This window comes from Bos indicus, chromosome 23, assembly GCF_029378745.1.
Source record: "Bos indicus isolate NIAB-ARS_2022 breed Sahiwal x Tharparkar chromosome 23, NIAB-ARS_B.indTharparkar_mat_pri_1.0, whole genome shotgun sequence".
In the NCBI taxonomy this organism is placed as follows: Eukaryota; Metazoa; Chordata; class Mammalia; order Artiodactyla; family Bovidae; genus Bos; species Bos indicus.
This window is the reverse complement of record NC_091782.1, coordinates 12,146,616-12,169,107: the sequence shown is the minus strand read 5'-3', so window position 1 is coordinate 12,169,107 and position 22,492 is coordinate 12,146,616. Positions and strand designations below refer to the sequence as shown.

General features: G+C 54.6%; 2 protein-coding genes across 4 annotated transcripts in view; one reads left to right on the top strand and one right to left on the bottom strand.

The window, feature by feature from the left end:
- CPNE5 (copine 5) overlaps positions 1 to 13,337 on the top strand; it is a 102,155-nt gene extending 88,818 nt beyond the window's left edge. For all 3 annotated transcript variants that reach the window (XM_019986336.2, XM_019986335.2, XM_019986337.2), the window contains 8 exons: positions 864 to 925; positions 5,804 to 5,850; positions 7,869 to 8,050; positions 8,658 to 8,785; positions 9,029 to 9,131; positions 9,879 to 9,936; positions 10,352 to 10,425; positions 11,666 to 13,337. In XM_019986336.2, coding sequence (XP_019841895.2) covers positions 864 to 925; positions 5,804 to 5,850; positions 7,869 to 8,050; positions 8,658 to 8,785; positions 9,029 to 9,131; positions 9,879 to 9,936; positions 10,352 to 10,425; positions 11,666 to 11,884 — 873 coding nt within the window. In that variant the 3' untranslated portion in view covers positions 11,885 to 13,337. The remainder of the gene's footprint in view (positions 1 to 863; positions 926 to 5,803; positions 5,851 to 7,868; positions 8,051 to 8,657; positions 8,786 to 9,028; positions 9,132 to 9,878; positions 9,937 to 10,351; positions 10,426 to 11,665) is intronic.
- A 3,146-nt stretch (positions 13,338 to 16,483) lies between these two features.
- On the bottom strand, positions 16,484 to 17,524 carry LOC109576862 (galanin receptor type 3-like). The gene has a single exon (XM_019985500.2). The coding sequence runs from the start codon at positions 17,510 to 17,512 to the stop codon at positions 16,484 to 16,486; it is 1,029 nt and encodes a 342-aa protein (XP_019841059.2). The 5' UTR covers positions 17,513 to 17,524.
- Between the last annotated feature and the right edge of the window lie 4,968 nt (positions 17,525 to 22,492).

Sequence of the window (22,492 nt, the reverse complement as noted above, 5' to 3'; positions counted from 1 at the left end):
GCAGCATCTGCTTAGGCAAGGGGGCCTCAGGTGCTCAGTTACCTCCAGGGAAAGGACAGGCTACTTAGGAGGGGCTTGGGTCTGAGAGGGTAGAGATCGGGCAGTGCTAGAGGAATGAGGTGGGACAAGTAAGGTTTAAAACAAGTGCAAACCAAAGAGGCATATTTCAAGATTAATGCATATGTGCATGTTCAGTCCTGTCCCAACGCTTTGTGACCCCATGGACTGTAGCCCACCAGGCTCTTCTGTCCGTGGAATTTTCCAAACAAGAACACTGGAGTGGGTTGCCATTGCCTACTCCACGGAATCTTCCCGACCCAGGGATCGACCCGGGTCTCCTACATTGGCAGGTGGATTCTTTACCACTGAGCCAACAGGAAGCCCTTCAGGATTAATAGGTAGTGGATTAATATGGAAGCACGAAGCTTGTCAGCACTGACAGATCTTAGGCCTGTGTCGGGGGGACCCCGCCTCTCCCTCCGCACCCGTGTCCACTCACAGAAAACTCAGTTCCTTGGCTTGAGCCCCTGTACTCCAGTGACAGAGACAGGGCCCTTCCAGGATGCAGTTTGGCATCAAGGTCAAGAGCACAGGGTCTGGGACCAGACAGATCTGAGTTCCCATCTTCCTTGGCCACGTCCTGGTAGTGTCCTTGGACACACTGCATCACTTCTTTGAGCCTCAGTTTCCTGGGCTGGAAAGTGGAGATAATAATAGTACTTCATAGGGTTGTCATTGGCACTGTTTGCAATGATGTGGGCGAAGCTGGCACATGCTGGGGGCTCCATCACCATCTGCAAAGCTCCCCGCACCCCCTCCCCGCTCAGTGCTCCCCGCTGACCAAGCCTCTTTTTGTTTTCAAGGTCACGCTGCTTTCCTTTGCTGTGGAGTCAGAGTGCACGTTTCTCGATTACATCAAAGGAGGGTGAGAAGAGATGCAGCCTGGTTTCTTTGGCCTCAGGGGGAGGGAAGGGGCCCACACACACGGACCTGAGCCGAACTGACCCCACCTGGCCTCTCTGAGGTCCTGGCCAGAGCCTGGGATGCTGGGCTCTGATCAGACCTCCAGCATTTGGGCTCAGACGACTCCCCAGAGCACTGTAGGGCCCTGATGTGGCTGCAGAGGGCGCTGCTGAGCCATGGGGGCTTGCTTGGGTCTTGGGCGGTCTCTGTGCCGAGGGGACCTGCAGGTGGTGGGGACTCCGTGAGACTCCATGACAAAGAGAACTAAGGGCTTAGGGAGGTGGAAAGGCCCTGATCTAGGCGTCAGGAGGCCCAGGCCCTAGGCCCCTCTTTGCCGTGAACTGGTTGGGGTACTTTGGGCATATCACTTTCCCTCCCTGGGCATCCATCTCCTCCGCTCACACGGAGAGGTTGGAATTAAGTGAGTTCTAAGGTTCCTTCCTGCTCTGAGCTTCTGATACCTATGGTCTGTCTGGGAGGCAGTGATTAACCTGCCCAGTGTCATTAGGGACCTATGAGGAACAGGAGAAACTGGGACAGAGGCCAGGGGATGATCCCACACAAGTTTAAGGAACAGAGAGAACCAGAGGGGTTGGCCTCCGGGCCAAGGCAAGCAGAGAAACCTGGAGACTCCAGCCAAACAGCTCATGAAGAAAGAGCCTGACTCTGCAGTGAGGTCCTGCCCAGCATGCTCCCTGCCAGGACAGGTGCCAGGGCAGGGGTGTGGGTAGCTGAGAGCCCACAGGTGCAGGCAGGTGAGTGACTACACCTGTCTGGAAAGGAGACAGGCGGGGCCATTGCCAAAGGTTCATCCCAGCCAAGCCAGCGCTCGGCCACCTGGTTCTCAGGGCAGAGGGAGGAGTCAGGCCCTGGGAAGCCACACGTACTCTCCCATGACGTGCCTCCCTGCTGCCTCGAGCCTGCAGCCCGCAGGCTTGCAGCTCTCCTCGTCCCCGCTGAGCACACGCCCTTACCACAGTCCCCCAGAGGCCTACCCGTCCCTCCCCAACGTCAACTCCAGCCCCTGCCCTTGCTCCTTCCCCCATCAGAACTGCTCTGTGCTCTATCCTATTGAAAAACCACCCCTGACATCCCATGGTAATTTTCAAGCAGCCCTCATCCTGTTTATCCTTCCCATTTGCATGCATACACACTAAGTCACTTCGGTTGTGCCCAACTCTGTGTGACCCTATGGGCTATATCCCGCCAGGCTCCTCTGTCCGTGGGCAGACTGCCCCCAATTTACGGGACACAGGGGGCCAGGGAAGATGATTATCTCCATTTTACAGAAGATGTCCAAGGCCACGCCGCTTAGTCAGCAGCAGGGTTCATCTCACCGTCACAGGCTGCGTTTCTTCCATAGTAATGAATCCACCAAGCTTCCCTTGTAGCTCAGTTGGTAAAGAATCTGCCTGCAATGCAGGAGACCTGGGTTCGATTCCTGGGTTTGGAAGATCCCCTGGAGAAGGAAATGGCAACCTGCTCCAGTATTCTTGCCTGGAGAACACCATGGACAGAGGAGCCTGGCGGACTACAGTCCATGGGGTCTCAAAGAGTCAGACACGACCGAGCGACTCAACCGCCACCACCACCGCCATTGAATCTGCCTCATAGCTATGAGGTGGGGTGTGAGAGAGATGGATGAGTCCAAGGGCTGGGTGCTGTGAGGTCTCGTCATCTTGCTGAGAGGGCGCTCACAGAGGCAAGCCCTGGCCCTCCTCCTCTCCTCTCTTCACACTCTGGAGAGCCTGGGTGAGGGAGCCGTCAGCTCTAGGGAGCGAGAGGCCAGTGTGCGTGTCCAGGCAGGCAGCTGATAGAGGCGTTTGTCTAGGGATTCTCTCCTCCCTCACCCACCTGGACCGGGAGGAAGGCCCTGGGTGCCTCTGTCCCCTTGTCGGAGTCGGAGATGGAACTGGTTGCTGAGCAGCCTGTCCTTGCCCTTAGGCAGGAGAGGTGAGTCTGCAGGGAGTCACTTTTCAACAGAAGTACCTGCTTTTCAGTCCTTTCCTTTCCTGAGCCATTTCAGAACCAGAGCAGGAAAGACTACTTAAGGAGTGAAAAAGCCCGCCTCTCCCTCACCTTTTTCTAATGTGGACCATTTTGTAAAGTCTTTATTGAATTTGTTACAACATTCAGTTCAGTTCAGTTGCTCAGTCATGTCTGAGTCTTTGCGACCCCATGGACTGCAGCACGCCAGGCTTCCCTGTCCATCGTCAACTCCCGGAGCTTACTCAAACTCATGTCCATTGAGTCGGTGATGCCATCCAACCAGTTCATCCTCTGTTGTCCCCTTCTCCTCCTGCCTTCAGTCTTTCCCAGCATCAGGGTCTTTTCCAATGAGTCGGTTCTTTGCATCAGATGGCCAAAATATTGGGAGTTTCAGCATCAGCATCAGTCCTTCCAATGAATATTCAGGACTAATTTCCTTTAGGATTGACTGGTTTGATCTCCTTGCAGTTCAAGGGATTCTCAAGAGTTACAACAATGCTTCTATTTTATGTTTTGTTTTTTTGGCCACGAGGCATATGGGATCTTAGCTTCCCAACCAGGCTTTGAACTCTCACCCCCTGCATTGGAAGGCGCAGTCTTAACCCCCGGACCACCAGGGAAGCCCCTTCTCTCACGCTCTATTTGGAAGAGCCAGGCTGACAGGGTCCCTCAGCTGCAGTCCCGCAGGCCAGAACCACCTCTTGCCACCTTGTGGCTCCTTCTTCCTCAGAGCTTGGCGTCTACTGAATGCTCTGGCCGAGGGCAGCAGACAAGGGGGAAGGCGTGTGGGGAGGACTCTCTCTGGCCAGCATACCCTGGGTGGGGTCTCCTGCTCACCATGTCCTTCCCCCTTCCCGAAGATGGAAGGTTCACTGAGCAGCAGCTCAGCTGTGATCAAGTGGAGCGAGAGCTGTGGTTTCTGATAGGGACTGTCTGCTCGGTGCAGGTGAGGTGAGCCCTGCGTGCGTGCTAAATCACTTTAGTCATGTGGACTCTTTGTGACCCCATGGACTGTAGTCCGCCAGGCTCCTCTGTCCATGGGGTTCTCCAAGCAAGAATACTGGAGTGGGCTGCCATGCCCTTCTCAGGGGTCTTCCTGACCCAGCGATCGAACCCGGGTCTCTTATGTCTCCTGAATTGGCAGGCGGGTTCTTTACCACTAGCGCCACCCAGGAAGCCCAAGGTGAACCTCACCGTATATCATCCATGGTCACAACTCAGAACAGAGTTTTCCCGGGTGTGATCCTAGAGCCCCCTCCTCAGAATCGCTGCTTGAAGGCAGGGGATGTTTGCTGATTCTGGGGCCCCATCTCAGACCAACTCCCTCCCTGGGAGGGAGGCCCTGGGACAGTCTTTGTAAACAAGCTCCCCTGGTGACTCTACACTCACTGTGTGTGAGAATCACAAGACTAGACTTTATCAGGGATTCGTGTCTTGTCAGCTTTGTTTTGTCAGCATCTGGCACGGAACCTAGAACAGCCAAACCCTCAGAAAGTTTTAACCCTGAATATGAATCCTCAAAACCTAATTTTTTTTAATTATGGAAAAATTCCAAACAGGCAAAAGTGGAGAGACGGTATGATAAGCCCCCAAGTACCCGCCACCCAGATTCGACAGTTACCAGCTCACAGACAGTCTTGTTCCACACACTCACCCTTCCACCCAATTATTTTGAAGCAAATCCAGACATCATGTCTCATCCCCTAATTACTTCAGGATGTGTCTCTAAAATAGAAGAGGACTCTCTCTTTGTAAAATATAATAGCAATACCAAAATCACACCTAAAAACCAAGTAGTTCCTTAATGCCAACTGTCTAGTCAGTATTCAAATTTCTCCAGTTGTCTTATAATGTTTTTGAATTGGCTTATTTGAATGTAAAATCAAGGCAAGGTCCATATATTGCGATTGGTTGATTTGTCTCATAATTATCTTTTGTTTTTTGGTCACTCCGCTCCTTGTGGGATCTTCGTTCCCTGACCAGGGATTAAACTGGGATGCCCTCAGCAGAGAAGGCGTCCAGTTCTAACCACTGGACCACCAGGGAATTCCTCGTTATCTTTTCATCTAGTGGTTTCCCCAAGTGCCTGAAGGGCTTGTTAAAACAAATTCCTGCACCCCACCAAGGGATTCTGGTTCAGTAGGTCCACTGGGGGCCTGAGACTCCTCACAGATTCCCACGTGATCCTGATGCTGCCGGCCCAGGGGGGATCTTCCAGTAATGCTCCTACAGAATTTCCCACAGGCTCCCCCTGCATCCCCCCCAGTGTCGCTTAACATATTCCTCCGTCCCCTGTGTTTCCTGTAAACCGCTGGTAGATAGTTCTGGAAGCTCAGCTGGATTCCGGTTCCATTTTTTTGGCAAGACAGCTTCATGGGTGGTGTTTTGTTCTTCCCTCAGGAGATGCACAATGCCTGTTTGTCTTTTTTTTTTTTTTGCCAGGTTAAACAGTAAGGCTAAATCGGGTTTAACCCTGAATCTGACTCCAAATTTGAGCCAGGAATACAGGGAAACCCTACTTCACTGGCCTCCGGTGGGCCCAGGGGCAGGGTTTGGAGAGGAAATAAGTAATCGTAGACATGTGCCCAGCAGAACGTAAACATCTTTGGAGAGCTGTCCCACTGCCTCACTCTTTTGATACTCACAGCCGTCCTCTAGGGGAAGGCGGGGCTGATGCTACGCTTCCAGTTTTCCAGACCTGAAGGAGACAAATGCTTCACCCAGACTACATACATGGCATGCAGCAGGGCTGGGGCGGAAGCTGGGGTTCTCACTCCGGTCCAGTACGCTTCGCCCTCCCCACAGCCCTGCCTTTGGCCAGCTAACTCCCCTGTTGTCCTCCTTCTTCTAGGACCCAGATCAACTTCACGGTGGCCATTGATTTCACAGCCTCCAATGGTGAGTAGCGGGCATGGGCCAAGGAGCTGGGTGGGGGCTGGGGGCCTGGAAAAGGGAGGGCTTTTCAGGACTGTGGTAGTTGTCCCTAGCTGGACGCCAGGTCTTCCATACTCTCTGGCCTCATCCTCCCAAAGAGGAGGAACTTGGGCCTGGAGAACCAAAGATACAGCCAAGGTGGCAAAGGCATTCGCTGATTGGATCGTGGTCACTCACAAAGCTGGGCTCTGGGCCTACATACCCTGAGCCTTGCTCTTGAGGACACACAGCCTCCCTGGGGGAATAGGAGAGCCACGCTGTGGGGAGCCCTGGAGCAGGGGTGTTTCCTCGCAGGATCAGACTGCACAGCCCCTGTGCAGTCCAGGGCTTCCCAGGTGGCACTGGCGACAAAGAACCTGCTTGCCAATGCAGGAGATGTAAGAGACGCGGGTTTGATTCTTGGGTTGAGACGATTCCCTGGAGGAGGGCATGGCAACCCACTCCAAGTATTCTTGCCTGGAGAATCCCACGGACAGAGGAGCCTGGCGGGCTACAGTCCCTGGGGTCGCAAAGTGTCAGATACGACTGAGCGACCGAGCACGAGCAGGAGCATGATGTGCAGGCCAGCCTGCAGGCTGGAGGGGAGGCAGAGGCAGGACTGGGAGGTGGGGCACCCGGGGGCTCCAGGCCTCGCCTCTGCTCGGCTGCCCCAGCTTCCTTCCTTCCCTGACCTTCTCCAGGGTGACTGAGCGGTTGGGAGCAATCAGTGCCTAACTGTTAGAGCCATGACAGCCTTCCTTGGACTCTGCACCTGCATTAAGCCCCGCTCAATCAGAAATTCCTCAGGTCTGGTAGTCTGCAGGCTTGTCAGAAACCTCTCTCTGCAAGGCCCTACCACGGCAGAGTGCTGAGACGTCAGAACTGGGGGGGCGGCCAGGGGGTACGGTGCTTAGTATTCATAACAATGAGGAGAGTTACAGTAACATCTGTTTAATCCTCACAGTAGTCCAGTGAGGCGGGGACTATTATTAGTATAGTATAGTATAGTGTTAGTTGATCAGCTGTCTCTGACTCTTTGCCATCCCATGGACCGTAGCCCACCAGGCTCCTCTGTCCATGGGATTCTCCAGGCAAGAATACTGCAAGTAGGTTGCCATTCCCTTCTCCAGGGGATCTTCTCAACCTAGGGATTGAACCCAGGTCTCCTGCATTCCAGGCAGGTTCTTTACCATCTGAGCCACCAGGGAAGCCTGGGGACTATTATTACCCCCATTCTACTGCTGGGGAGACTGAGGCTGAGTGGTTACGCATTCGTATCCAAGATCACACAGCAGGAAGTAGAAAAAGGATTAATACTTGGCAGCCTGTGCTGTACTACTCTCGTTAATAAACAAGTAACTAATATATGGACCATATCAGTGGTAACAAGGGCTATGGAGAACAAGCCAGGAAGAGGGGTGGGGACTGTAGCTTTCAACAGGCTCCAGGGAAGACCACAGCAGACCTGAAAAGGGAGGGAGGAAGGCATGCGCACATCTGTGGAAGGATGTCCCAGAGCGGAGGGAACAGTCTTTGCCAAGGCCCTGAGGCGGGGATGGCTAGACGCTGGAACCAAGGGAGTAACGGGATGGTAGGAGATGCAGAGAGGTGTCACTGGAGGCCGGTTCCAGTGGGGCTGTGTGGGCCCTCGTAAGGACTTTAGATTCAGCTCTGGGTGAAATGGAAACATCGGGGCATTTTGAGCAGAGAAGAGGTGTGATTAGGTGAGTTTTGATGTAGACTCAGCCTGGTGGGTGTGCTGAGTGTGGACACAGGGCAGAGACCTGGAGATCAGGCTGCTGCAGTCCTACGAGCAAGAGGCTAGATTCACAGAGGAGGGACTCAGGCTCCATTCGGAGGGTTTCGCAGCCATGGTTTGCTCAAGGATTGAATGCTCAGTAAGGGAAGGAAAGGGGTGCCGTTGGACACCCCTTCTGCATTCCGAGCCCGGTGACGTGGCATGTCCGGGCCATCCAGTGTCCCCCCTTGTACCCACTTCGCAGGGAACCCCTCGCAGTCCACGTCGCTGCACTACATGAGCCCCTACCAGCTGAACGCCTACGCGCTGGCGCTGACCGCCGTCGGGGAAATCATCCAGCACTACGACAGCGACAAGATGTTCCCCGCCCTCGGCTTCGGGGCCAAGCTGCCCCCGGACGGCAGGGTGTCCCACGAGTTCCCACTGGTAGGAGACCCCCGGGAGAAAGGGCTGTGGCCTGGGGTAGGGAGGCCTTGCCCGTCCTGCCCACCTGGGGACTTGAGCTGCGGGCTTTGTGGGGGCAGGCTGCCTGCTGGGGCTTGGAGCGGGACTTGTATCAGAGCTCAGATCAGAACCCCACTCCCCACTTCGGTCACAATCATCTCCCCTGTGAAGCCACCCACAGTGGGCTCTGCTCTCCTTTTCCCAACAAGACCCTGGTGGAGGTGGAGTGGAGTCATGGCTGAACTATTCCCTAAGACCTCAGAAATGAGGATAAAAAGGGTGTGCGTTGGGGTCTGAACAACTGCAGGTAATTCTAGGATGGGAGGATGTGTCTCAGCAGACACAGGGAGTAGGACAAGGAGCCCGTCTGGACACTGCTCACCTGGAGCTTGTGGGGCCCGTCATGGTGGGCCCTGGGGCTCTCTTCCCAGCCCCCACCCCCGAGCCCCCACCAGAGAAGAGTCTAGGAGGGCCCAGGCCTGCAGGCCTCCTCCATCCTGGCCCAGCCTCCCCGCCAGACCACCCCTCTGCCCTCCTTCCCACCCCTCCTTCCTTCCTGGGCTCAGCTCCCCACCCGCTGTGCTCCCAGAATGGCAACCAGGAGAACCCCTCGTGCTGCGGCATCGATGGCATCCTAGAGGCCTACCACCACAGTCTGCGCACGGTGCAGCTCTACGGCCCCACCAACTTCGCCCCCGTGGTCACCCATGTGGCCAGGTGAGCACGGGGTCACTGGACAGCCCTCCCCGCAGCTCGCAAGGGGCTTCCTTCCCTCCCCATCCTTTCAGGAAGGCGGGAGGGCGTGTCTCTTCCCACTGATTTACTTTTGGGGGTGCCCTGACCCTAAAAAGATCCCCTTTCCACCAAAGAGCTGTCACACCAGTGTTCAGGGTCCTTGTGTGGGGGGACGGCGTGCCCAGCGTCCCAGCAGACAGACCGCCACCCCCTGCCCTGCCCCAGGAACGCGGCCGCAGTGCAGGACGGCTCCCAGTACTCGGTGCTGCTCATCATCACAGATGGGGTCATCTCGGACATGGCGCAGACCAAGGAGGCGATCGTCAACGTGAGCGGGGCGTGGGGACAGGGTGCCTCCTTTGGGGAGACCTGTGGGGCATGGCCTCTCTTCTCCCTGCCCTCTTCGGGACCACTCCTGGTTTCTCGCTGTAGAGCCTGGAGGGCCAACAGCAGGGTTTGGGGGGCAGAGGGGGTCCGGCTGATGAAGGATCCGACTGGCAAACTCTGTACCTACCTCTTCATCACACTGGGTGGTCCACTCCCTCCAGACTCCTATGGCTCTCTCGTTAACCCACCTCTGGGGCTGCTGCCCCAGACCCCAGCCCGGCTTGGCCAGGTAGAAGAGATGGGAGGTCCCAAGAGGTGGAGACGGGGTGGTCTCCCTGCACAGGGGCTCTGGCCATAGCTGGCCCTCCCTCCAGGCCCACGTAAAAGCTGTCCCACATGACGGAGGTCCAGAGACAGAGGAGAGGACGGGGTGTCTTGCAGAAGCAGACCTGTGACCCGCCTCCCCTCTGCCTCCTTCCTTCTCGATTCCCACTTCCTCTCTGGTGTCCCCACCTCCGTTCCCTTTGGTCTATGCCCTCTTTCCCGCCTCCTTCTTTTTCTGTGTTTCTCTGTGTGTCTCCATCCTCCACTTCTCCAATTCTTCCCTGACCGCCTTCCTTTCTTCTGTGGCCCACCCCTTCCCTTCCCTACCCACAATCTCCCCTTCCTTTTAACTGGCCCCTTGGCTGGGCCCCCACCCCTCCCACCCACCTCCACCTCCCGTGTCATCTCCCACGTTGCCTCCCAGGCTGCCAAACTCCCCATGTCCATCATCATCATCGGCGTGGGCCAGGCAGAGTTCGACGGTGAGTCCCCACCGCCCCCCGACGTGTTTCCCCAGAGGCTTCAGGCCCTTGGGAGTGACCCCTCCCAAAAGAGCAAGGACTCACACCCCGGTCTGTGTGAGACTGTCTGGGTGAGCAGGCAGGGTGTGAGAGTGCGTTTGTTTGCACAGGGAGGGGTGTGTCAAGGTGCGTACCCCACGCCCACACCCCAAGGCTGTGGGGAGGAGGCCCCAAGTCACTCCTCCAGCCTCCACCCTGGGATCCTGCGCGGGGTGGGGGCGGGGAGGGCTGCCCGGGACTGGGCTCCTCCTGTCTCCTGGCTTCAGCTTTCTCATCTCTGACGCGGGGGCCTGGGCCGGCGGCCTCTGTCCTGCCGGGCTCAGGTGCCCTCCGGTTAGTTCCCCCACCCCTTGTCTTTACCCCCTCCCCCCAACAGCCATGGTGGAACTAGATGGCGATGATGTGCGGATCTCCTCCCGGGGAAAGCTGGCCGAGCGGGACATTGTCCAGGTGAAGCCCAGACCTTGGCTTTCCCCACAGAAAACGGAAGAGCCCCCCTAGCCAGGCTGACCTCACTCCCCCTTCTGGGGGCTTCTCTGGAAAGGGGCCCTGGAGGGAGGCATTGGTAGTCCTAAAATGGCTTGACCATCATAGAAGGAGATAGGAGTCAGTTGTGGGGCTGGACACCCCCCCCACCATGTCTGAGACTCACCCCTAGCCTGGTGTTACCCCAACTGGAACGCTCACACCCTGCCCTCCCTGAGCCTGCAGCGTCTCCTGTAGAACACAGAGGCCTAGTTTCTCACACCTTCTGTTGCTTTCTGCCGGGCTGCCTTCCGGAGTGAGATGGCAAACCCTGTGAAGGTGGAGGCGGTGTCTAAAGGGCTGCTGCAGCCCTTTTCAAGAATGAGTGTTGCCTGGTTCACTGAATCAGTGCCAGCCTCTCCGCAGAGAATGGCAAATGTAACAGCAGACAGGTCTTTGTCCTCAGGGAATCCCTGTCTAGTCAAGCCTCAGAATGCACCTCAGTAAGCACACACCCCTCTGTGACTCTGCTGCAGACTGAGTGCCTGGTGCTTAGGAGATTCAGAATAAAATAAAAACCCCCGACGGTCTCCATACTGCCTCCACCCCCATTAAAAAAATTAAAATGGGGGAGGGATCATTCCAGATGTGGAGACCAAAGCTGGGGGGCTAGCAACTGAAGAAGGGCAGTCTGGGAGGTGCGTGCAAAGGCCTGGAGGCAGAAGTGAGCCTGAGGCACGGGAGTCGGGGGTAGTGGGGCATGGGGGAGGCAGACATCTCCTGGGAGGAAGCCATAGGAGTGGAACTGTAGGTATTGGGCCAGAAAGGGAACCCAAAGAGACAGAAGGGACTCTGCTGCAGAGGTGGGAGGAGACCTGCAGGGTCCATTTCCCAGAAACCAGGGATTCCCTTCAGCATTTCCTGAGTGTCTGCTAAGTTCTGCTAAGTGCCTCTGCTTGGTGCAGATACTTAATCAGAGATTAAGGAATCTTGTTCAGTTGTTTGTCCTGGCATGAACAGTGTTCAATAAGTTATTTTTTGAGTGAATGAAAGAACAATGACTATGATGCCACCCTTTAGAGAATCACTATGCTGAGGAAGGCTTGGGTCAAGCCAGGCAGAGGCTGGGCAGGAGTGGGACAGGAGCCCAGGCCTGGAGATTTGGGGGTGGGGCCTGGTGTCCAGAGGGAGACCGGGCCTCACCCTGCCTCCCCCTGCTGGACAGTTCGTGCCCTTCAGGGACTACGTGGACCGCACGGGCAACCACGTGCTGAGCATGGCGCGCCTGGCCCGTGACGTGCTGGCCGAGATCCCCGACCAGCTGGTGTCCTACATGAAGGCACAGGGCATCCGCCCACGCTCCCCGCCCATGGCCACTGCTCGCTCTCCCCCACAGTCTCCGGCCCGCACACCCCCAGCTTCCCCGCTGCACACGCACATCTGAGCATGTGGTCTGCTCAGATGGCTGGGGCTTAGGCCAGTAGAAAGGTAGGCGGGGCGCCCAGACCCTGCTGCGGTCCACCCTGTCCAGCCTATGGAACACGTGTGCCTGGGAGGCTGGCGGGGCGGGGCTTCTGGAGACTCCTCCCACACTGCCCCACACCCTGAAGTCTGGAGGTACAGGTGATGGAGTTGGGGATCTGGGCCCCTCCTTCTCTTCTTTCACTGACGCCTGGTTCTGGACCAGCCAGGAAGATGTTAATCAGGACCATCGGGGTCCCCCTCAGCCCACCCGGGCAATCTTCGTCTGCTCCTTTATCACCCTGAGCCTGGGCTGAGCCTCCCACCACCAGGTCCCCTGCTCCTGTAGTATCTACTCCTATACCAGCCCCCTGACCCCCACCTCAGTATCTATCCTGTCCCTGTTGCCAATGAACCCCATGAGGCTGCTGGGCTTTGAGGAATGCCCAAACACGTGACCCCCTCGCTGGGACCCTTGCATGCAGTGGGAGTACTACAGACCCATGAAGGGGATGCAGTGGTAATGGATGGAGGCCGTGTGGTGGGCGAGGAACGGAAGCTTATCAGGCACGGAGTCCTTTCTGGTGCCTCTCCAGCCCAGTATGATGCTGGTTCTAGACAGAAATCCACAGGCCTCTCCTGGTCTGGGCCCATAGAGACCTTCGCAGTTGGCTCCTGGCCTCAGACAGCCCCTTCTTTCCCCAGAGGCTGCCCAGGGTCCTTGGGGTGCAATCCTTTACCACCCACCTGGAGGCTTGGGCAAAAAGCAGCCCTGCTTCAGCATTCTGACACTGCCCCTCTATCCCATGGGGATGGGGGATCCCTGGGTTCAACCCTGCCTCCAGCCCCTGCTGGCTGCAGGAACCCAGGCAAGGCCTTTCTACCTTCTGGATCTCAGTTTCCACATCTGTAAGGCAAGAGGGTTGACCAGATGGCCCTGGGTTTACCTTCAGCTCTGATAGTCTGAGAGTCCACAGTCATCCTGTGTCCAGCTTCCCCCATCCCACTCCTCACTAGTGCTGCCCTTTAAGGCCGTCTTGGCTCTAGGGTCACCCTGTTCCATCCCATCACCCCATATCCACCCTAGTCCCTCAGCCTTGGGCTCCTGGCCTCTGAGCCAGAGCCCTTGCCCCTGTTGTGGGAAAGGTGAGAAAGATGATCTCATGCCTGGGCCCCCACCCCAGCTGCCCAGCCTTTACCCACCTGGGGAACAGGTCATGCATGCCAGTCCCTCCTGCTGCATGGGGCTCCTCTGCCCACTGAATCTCCCATGCCTGGTGGAGACCAGGCCACACCGCGTCTGTTGCAGACACTGCTTCCCTCCCCATCATGCATGACGGTGGCGTTTCTATGCTGTCTGGTCCTGTGCCCGTCTCTGAGACAGTCTCTGTGTGGAATTTGCCTTAAACTGAAGTAAATTGGATTCTTTTACTAAAGTTCTTTGTTTTCCTTTGTCCTTTGAAAAATAGCACAGATGTTGCTGTGTGAGCGTCCAGGTGCTCCTCGCTCTCTTTTTTCCCCTCTTTTATTCAACAAAAACATGCTGAACAGCTATGTGCCGGGGTCCGTGCTAGGCACTGCGGATGCAGCAGTGAACGAAACATGGGGGCCCCGTCTCCGTGTCGAGCTTACGGCAGACACGCGACAGGACAGGGGAAACACAGTAAGCACATAAATGAATAGGTAAATAACGATTTCCAGTGGTGGTAAGTGTCACAAAGGAGAATAAGAGGATAGAGAGGGACAAGGTGACATTTTAAATGAGGTGGTCGGGGAGGGGGCCTGTCCGAGGAGATGACAGTTAGATGAACCCTGAGCAAAGGAGAGAGAGGGGCATACTGGTCTCTGAGGCAAGAGGGCTTCAAGGAGCAGGAGCAGCACATAGAAGGCCCTGGGGTGTGTTTGAAGGACAGCAGGAAGCCAGTGGGTTGAACCTGCATTAAGGAGGGAAGAGGGGGCGTTTCCTTGGTGCTCCAGTGGTTAAGACTCCACACTTCCATTGCAGGGGGCACAGGTTCAATCTCTGGTCAGGGAACTAAGATCCTGCATGCCACAGGGGGCAGCCAAAAGCAGCAAGGAGGGGACAGTGCAGGAGATGGGCTTGGGGGTGGAGAATCTGGAATGTGCAGGGCCTTGTGGGTCACAGTAAGGTCTTCAGTGTTACTCTGAGGCAATCAGGGAGCCACTAAGGAGGTGAGAGAGGTGAGCAACAGGATCAGATTATTCTGTGAGTGACTTCATTGCATTTGCTCACTCATCTCTCAGCAAGTGTTGAGTGAGCATTAGTGCCAGGCGCTGCTCAGGTTTGGAGACCCTGCTCACACACAGTCGCACCCTTCACAGGCCTCTAACCCCTGCTCTGGAGAAATAAGCAATAAATACTACCACCCTAGGGTATCAAGACGGAACCAGGGAGAAGGGCCAGGATCTGTGGGTACCAAAGGGAGACTCTTGGGGCAGCCTAGACCACTGGTCCCCAACCTTTTGGGCACCAGGGACCAGTTTCTTGGAGGACAGTTTTTCCACGGGGTTGCGGGGATGGTTTCAGGATAATTCAAGCACATTACATTCATTATGCCACCGCTGATCTGACAGGAAGCCGAGCTCAAGGGGTAATGTGAGCGATAGGGAGTGGCTGTAAATACAGATGAAGCTTTGTTTGCTCACCCACTGCTAACCTCCAGCTCTGTAGGCCTGTTCCTAAGGCCATGGATCAGTACCAGTCAGTGGCCTGGGGGTTAGGGACCCCCGGCCTAGACAACACACAGATCATGTGTCCAGGATGAGTTGCCGCACCTGTGTGACAGGGCCGTCTCTCCTCCCTTGCAGGACTGTCATAGGGCCAGAATAACATGCAGATGTGCACATATGAAGCGTGTGACATGCACAGGACCTGCTGCGCTCAGTGTGCAATAAACACCACCTTCCTCCTCATCGCTGTTCACATATAAAGCCTCCTGTGGCCACACATGGCCTCCTGTGGCCATGAGGGCCCAGGATCACAAGGAAAAGGGATCTCTCCCTTCTCTGGGAGAGTTTGCTCTTGGATTAGCCCTCCAGGCAGCCATTCCCAACCTGCACATCACAAGACACTGGTACTAATTACACCAAAGTTTGGGACGTGCTTGCTTCTGACGATTCTATAGTAAATTAGAGCTGATTCACCACTATCCTTATAATTAGATGCCCCTCTGACTTGCATTCCAATCCGCTTTGAGTGGGAACCGGGTTGGGTCACAGCTCGAGAAGAAGGAAGTTCCCATAACCAGTGGCCTGATTTCCCTCACCTTGGGCACCCATGGGAAAGGGTTGGGAGGAGAAGACCGCCGCCTGGCAGGGGAATTGAGGCTCAGAGCCGCTGCCCCAGGGCGCCGAGAGCGTCTTCACTGTGCTATAGACAGTAGCTTCTCTCCTGAGTTCTTTCCCAACAATGTGTTCCACAGAACACTGGTTCCCTGGCAGGGGTTTTGGGAAGCTGCTGGCTCCAAGCCCCTCTCAGAGAGTCCCAGGGGCTGTCAGGGTATTTGAGGCTCTGATTAGTCTTATGGCAAAGAGACTATATTTCTTAAGCTTTTTGACCATGGTGTGCGTGCATGTGTGTGCATGTGTGTGTGTGTGCGTGTGTGTGTATTTAGCTGTAACACCGTCACCAAGCAGAACATGCTGTCTTGGGAATTTCAGTAGAGACACATCTCCCTGGTTCCCAGGCCAACACGAAAGCCTGAGGCTTTCCCCCAGGAGGCCTGAAGGAGGGCATGGAGTTGGGGAACTTCTCAGAGGGGATAGAGTAGCAGAGGTGAAGCCATTTGGTTCTGGAGAGAAGGAAGAGGCCTCAAAAGGCGTCCCTGCCCCGGCCACATCAGGAAGAGATCACAGAGAAGGTGTTCAGGAATTCACAGACTCATGGCTCCACTTTGACTTTACTTCATGGGGTTCCTATATTGTGCTGAGAAGTGTGTGTGTGGCAGAGCTGGGGGAGGGCAAGCAGAGAAGGGCGAGGAGATTGAAGGGCCCCCCCTCCCCAGACTACGAGCCCCTATTCAGTCTGCCCATTGAATCTCCAGGCCTTCAGGATTGAGGACCCCAGTTTATCAGCCCTCAGATCATTCTGCTACTCACTTCTCAGCCTTTAGAAGTCCCTTTCCCACTCTCATTTCAAATGCCCCTCAATTAACAAAAATGAGATTATACTAATAATAGTAATGACCAATACTCATTTACTAAGCACCAGGCATTCTTTTAAGCACTGTATATTCGGGAAGTTTATCTTCGTAACAACCTGTGAAAAGGGTACTATCAGGATTCTACTTTCCAGACGAGAAAACTGAGGCATAGAGAGGTTAAGGGACTTTTCAGGTTATACAACTAGAAAGCCCTGGAGCCCATAGGTATCCATCTGAGCCTCAAGGTAAAACGCGTGCCTTGATCTAGTTGCTATTTAACTGCTGCATCACCTTTGCTGGGCTGCCTCCCGTCTCTGGATCTTCGTCTCCCCACTGGTAAAATGGAGGGGATGGGATCTAATGTCACTAGGGGTCTTCCCATTTCTATTGAATTTCAGCCTTCCGATCAGCCTAACCTCTCAGACCCCCACCAGGCCCCAGGGGCTTCCCGAGGCCCCATCACGTCCAGGCTGGACACTCTCCATCACCACACCAGCTCCGCCCGCAGCCCTGGGATGCCTGGCTGCCAGTGGCCTGCGAAAGAGGTCCCCGAGCCTGGCCCGGAAGGGGCGAGAGAGGTAGAAGCAGAGGAGGGGGCTGACAGCGCAATTGGAGTAGGCCAGGAGAGTGCAGAGGCTGGAGGCCACGTAAGCCACGGGCGTGGCAGGCAGGTCACCCACAGCTGCCACGTAGCCCAGCACGGAGCAGGGCCCCCACATAAGCATGAAGACCACCAGCACTACGAGGATGAGCCCGGTGTTCTCCCGATGCTCCCGGGCGCTCTCCCCCATGGGGCCCCGGGGCTGCGTCCACAGGAGCCAGCCCATGTGGCCGAAAGAGCAGCCCAGCCCCAGCACGCAAGGCAGGAAGGCCAGGGCTCCCAGGAGCGTGAAGTAGCAGGAGGTCTGAGCAGGGTTCAGAAGCAAGAGGCAGGCCCAGGCCCCCTCCTCCACGACTGCTCGCTGGAACAGCCATGTGGGCAGCGAGGCTGTGAGGCCCAGGGCCCACATGGCCCCGCAGAGCAGCCGGCGAGCACCCGGGCCGGACGGGAGGGCCAGGTCGGGCCGGGCCACAGCCACGTGGCGCAGGAGCGCCGTGGCCACCATGCTGTAGAAGGTGCAGAACATGGTGGCGCTGTTGGCGGCCTGGCTGGTGGTGCAGACGGTGGGGCCCAGCCACCAGTCCTGCTGCAGGAAGCTCAGCAGGAGCACCGGCACCACGCAGGCCAGGAAGAGCAGGTCGGACAACGTGATGTTCACCATGAGGCTGTTGGTCAAGGAGAGGAGCGGGCAGGGGGCGCCCGGGCCCCGGCCCACCACCAGCAGCATCAGCCCATTGGCCAGCAACCCCACCAGCAGGATGAGGCCACAGACCCCCGCAAAGACGAGTCGGAGCGGTTGCTCGGCTGTGGCCGTGAGCCCGGCGCTAGACGTGGCATTGGCCTGCATTCTGCTGCTCCAGGCCCACAAGGACAGCGCAGAAGCCAGCCCGCAGGCCGCCTTCCTCTTTCCCTGCCGAGCTCCCTCCTTTCGCAGACCCCTGCACACGGTGGGTGCCCCGGGCCTGCCTCAGCAACCTGGTGGGATGGGCTCTGTCAGTGCCCCGTCAGTGCCCTGGGTTCAAATCCTGACTCTGCTACTTGGGAGTGCCACGGTCTGGTGTGCAGCTCCTGTGGCTTTTGCTGCTCAGCCTCATCTATAAGGAATCGAGGAAATAAAGGAAGTAAAACAGGTGTCAACAGTAAATGTCCCTCAAGGACGAGATGGAGGTGATTTTCATTTTCTTCATAACTGCTGTATTTCTAAAATTTTGCAGGGAGTACAAATTGAATCTGATAAATATTTATATATTAGTATATATGTTTATTATAGTATATATATAGTATATATATATATTTATATATTATATATACGATATTACTATAATATATATTATATAATATATAATATATTATTATATATAATATTGTAATATTGTATATTACTATATATTATATATTATAATATATAGTAATACTATATATATTACTAGTATGTATATGACACTAGTATATATATATATATAGTATACACACTACCTATATGTAGTATACTAAGTATATATATATAGAAAGTATTATATATACTAAGTATATATACTAAGTATTGGAGAAGGCAATGGCACCCCACTCCAATACTCTCGCCTGGAAAATCCCCTGGACGGAGGAGCTTGGTAGGCTGCAGTCCATGGGGTCGCAAAGAGTTGGACACGACTGAGCAACTTCACTTTCACTTCTCACTTTCATGCATTGGAGAAGGAAATGGCAACCCACTCCAGTGCCTGGAGAATCCCAGGGGCGGGGGAGCCTGGTGGGCTGCTGTCTATGGGGTTGCACAGAGTCAGACACGACTGAAGCGACTTAGCAGTAGCAGACTTAGTATATATAGATATACTTAGTGTACTACATACATGTAGAAGTATACTACATATATGTAGTGTGTATACTATATATATATACTAGTGTCATATACATACAAGTATACTGTACTTAGTATACTTATGTAGTATATATATGTAGTGTAGTATACATATTTAGTATAGCATATATATTATTATATATTTAGCATAGTATATATATTTATTTAGTATATAAATATATATATGCACTATACATGTTTTTAAACAAAACCTCACGCTGCCTGTGAAATGAGCAAGTTTTAATTTGAAGTTCAAGTGGAAAAATGAATATGCAAGGGCTTTGAGAAAGTAATAAAGCCCCAACAAGTGGTTCCCAAGCATGTTTGCACATTGGGATCAGCTGAGGAGTTTAAAAACAAAATAACACTAATCCTGGGACTTCCTGGGCGGTCAGTGGTTAAGACTCTGCGCTTCCACTTCAGAGGGCACGGGTTCAAATCTCTGGTCAGGGAATTTAAGATACCTCATGTCACTTGGTGCAGCCAAAAAAATATTAATTCATGGGTCACACTCCAAAGACCCGATCTGACTGGTTTGGGCTTTGGCAGTTTTGAAAGACCAGCTTGGGAACCACTGCCTTCAGTGGCCATGCTGAGCTGCCTACTGGCAGGGTAGGGGAACTGCTGCACTGCACCCAGCCCATCACCTCTGCTGAGGATGTGGGGAATCCCAGCGTGAGAGCTCACAGGCTGAGAGACGGGGTCAAGTCATCCCAGAGCTGGCTCAGGGGCTGATGCCTTCGTCTTGCATGTCTCAGACAGGCCAGGACCCCAGAGCTTTAGTGAAAGGCAGCTTACCCCTTAATTCAGAAACTAAATAAATATTTCCTGAGCATTTACCCAGAACCAGGTACTAGGCAAACAAGCAGCAAAAAAGACAGTTCAGTGGGATCCTGATTCTGGTTTCCATCCCCTTGTCTCACAGGGAGTGGGGGTTGGAAAGCCCCTCTACAGCTGGCTCAGAGCCAGGGGTCCCCTGAGTCCCTCCTGCAGAGGCTTTGCTTGTTCTCAGGGTGCCATGGCAGCCACTTGCCTGAGAAGAGACAGTAGGTGGGGAGGTCGCTGTAGATTCTGCTGCCGACACCCCAGGTCTCAGACTCTGGTTCCAGGGACTGCAGGGGAAGGAGAAACTGAGCGACCCCCTAACACCCTAACAGCCCGGATGAATGCCACTGAGGGACCCCCTAACACCCTAACAGCCCGGATGAATGCCACTGAGGGACCCCCTAACACCATAACAGCCCGGATGAATGCCACTGAGGGACCCCCTAACACCCTAACAGCCCGGATGAATGCCACTCTCCAGTTCTTTGTCATCGCTTTTTTGTGTCTTCCGTCCGGCCCAGACTTGCCTGCTAATGATGTGAAATATGATTGGAGAGGAGGGGAGGGAAAGGGCGAAGGGATGGGGAAAAGAAAAGGCTCAAAGGACCTTGCTGCTGCCCTATCTGTAGTCTATGCTAAGTCGCTTCAGTCGTGTCCGACTCTAACTCTGCCGGTAGACGGCAGCCCACCAGGCTCCCCCATCCCTGGGATTCTCCAGGCAAGAATACTGGAGTGGGTTGCCATTTCCTTCTCCAATGCATGAACGTGAAAGTGAAGCCGCTCAGTCGTGTCCGACTCTTCGTGACCCCATGGACTGCAGCCTACCAGGCTCCTCCGTCCATGGGATTTTCCAGGCAAGAGTACTGGAGTGGGGTGCCATTGCCTTCTCCGATCTGTAGTCTATAGAAAGGTCTATAACTTCAGGGTTAAGCTTATAGTCACTAGAGCCTGAGTTTAAAGCCTCCCTCAACCACTTGCTTAGATACGTGTGTGAGCGAGCTTGTCGCTTCATTTGTGTCCAACTCTCTGCGACCCTATGGACTGTAGCCTGCCAGGCTCCTCTGTCCATGGGGATTCTCCAGGAAAGGGTACTAGAGTGGGTTGCCATGCCCTCCTCCAGGGCATCTTCCCGACCCAGAGATCGGACCTTCGTCTCCTGCATTGCAGACGGATTCTTTTTTTATCACTGAGCCACTGGGGAATCCATCTACAATCTACTCGATCTTCTCTGCGTAACTTTCCTTATCTGTAAAATGGGGATTAATAACAGGCCCCATCTCGTGAGGCTGATGTGAGGATTAAATGAGGTAATACGAGTTACATGCTCAGAACAGTGCCTAGCGTAGCAAGTGCTTGGTAAATGATGGCTAGTGTTCTGATCCTGCCCACTATCAGTTCCAAAAAATCTCTTTTCTGCCACCCCTGCCCAGACTCCATTTTATCCCCCTGCCCTCCCCTTCTCACTCCAAACCCTGAGACCCATCAACGTAGTCCCACCCTCTGTTTCTTCATCAGCTTCAAGCTAAGTTGTGACCAGAGTCCCCTTGACGGACATGCCCTGAGAACTCACCCCTTGCCTGGAAGTTCACTCTGAGGTCTATCCTGAGTTCCTCCTGCTGCCTCCTCACCTGCCTGTGCTGCTCGGAAGTTCCTTGGCTCTGCTTGGTGACGTGGAGCCCTTTGACACCAGGGCAGACTGGTGACGCCTCCACAGCTGTGCTCTGCCCTGAAGCTGGATCCAGCCTGCGAAAGCTAAGAGAAGGTTCTGGGCAGGGGTGCCGTTCCTTCTAGCACCCCATCTCCAAGGAGCTAGCTGCCCGGGGCGGGAACAGAGCTGAGATGGGAGGGGCAGGCAGAGGGGCCACTGCTGTACCAGATTCCCCAAAGGACAGGGGCGCTATCCGCTCTACCACTCCCCCAGGAATCACACCCTGCCGACCTGCCTCATTAACTCGCTGGCCCGTAGAACAGAGATGCTGGTGCCTGCCAGATCCCCAGACCCCAGAGAGAGGGCCATGAGCCACAGCAGGACTTGCCCCCCACTCTCAGCCAGGGCCCGGCATCACTTACAGCGGCCTGCCTCTTCCTGTCTCTGGCTATCTCTGGCTGTCTTTCTCTGAGCACACTAGGGCCTAAAACCTGCTCAGAACAGGAGGAGGGCTGTGGGCTCCCAGGACCCAGGGAGGGGGAAAACACAGGGGCTGAGAAAGAATCAGTGAGCCAGACTGCTAAGAGAAACAGCTGATCACAGGGATTGTTCTGCACTGACTAGAGATGGGACCCACTAAAGGAATCTAATGTAACCTCTGCTGCCTTCTGATACGGGAATCTTCTCCACTTCACCTCTTTGCCAAGTGTTCCCTGGCTTCTGCTTGTTTGCCTCTAGTGACAGACAGCTCAGTCCTTTAGAACTGAGCAGAGGGATAAGGACCAAGAACAGAGGCTTTTTTTAATATATATAATTAATTTTTACTGGAGTACAGTTGCTTGACAGTGTTGTGTTAGTTTCTACTTCACAGCACAATGAATCAGCCACACGTAATCCTACGTCCCCTCCCTTCTGGACTTCCTTCCTATTCAGGTCACTGCCGTGCATTAGGTAGAGTTCCTAATCAATAGTGTATATGGGTGTCAGTACCAATCTCTCAGTTCCTCCCACCACCACCCTTCCCCCTTGGCATCCATACATTTGTTCACTACATCGCTGTCTCTATTTCTGCTGTCTCTTTCCGCTGTCTCTTGCCCTCCTGTTTCTCCTTCAGTCTCTCTCTCTGTACCTCTGTCTCTGGAACTGAATTTGCTTGTCTGTCTCCGAAACTGAGGTTTCCTCTGATTCAGAGGAGGAAGTCACCAATATCCGAATGATTACAAAGAACCAGATTCAGCAACCTGCCCACTCTGGACCACAGTACCTGGTAAGCATTTCTGTGGTTAACGGTAAGATGTGACAGTCAACATTTACAGCAAACACTGATGACAGGAGATAGCACAACACCCGAGGCCATCTAAGGCTTTCAAAGCAAGCTCCCCAAGGGCACTGAAATCCCCGGCCCCGGGTTATAACGTACAGCCACCTTTCAGGAGGCGAATGTTGTGTAATTCTGGGAACTCTCACAAAAACTCCAAAGAGGAGCCTGTGAATAATCT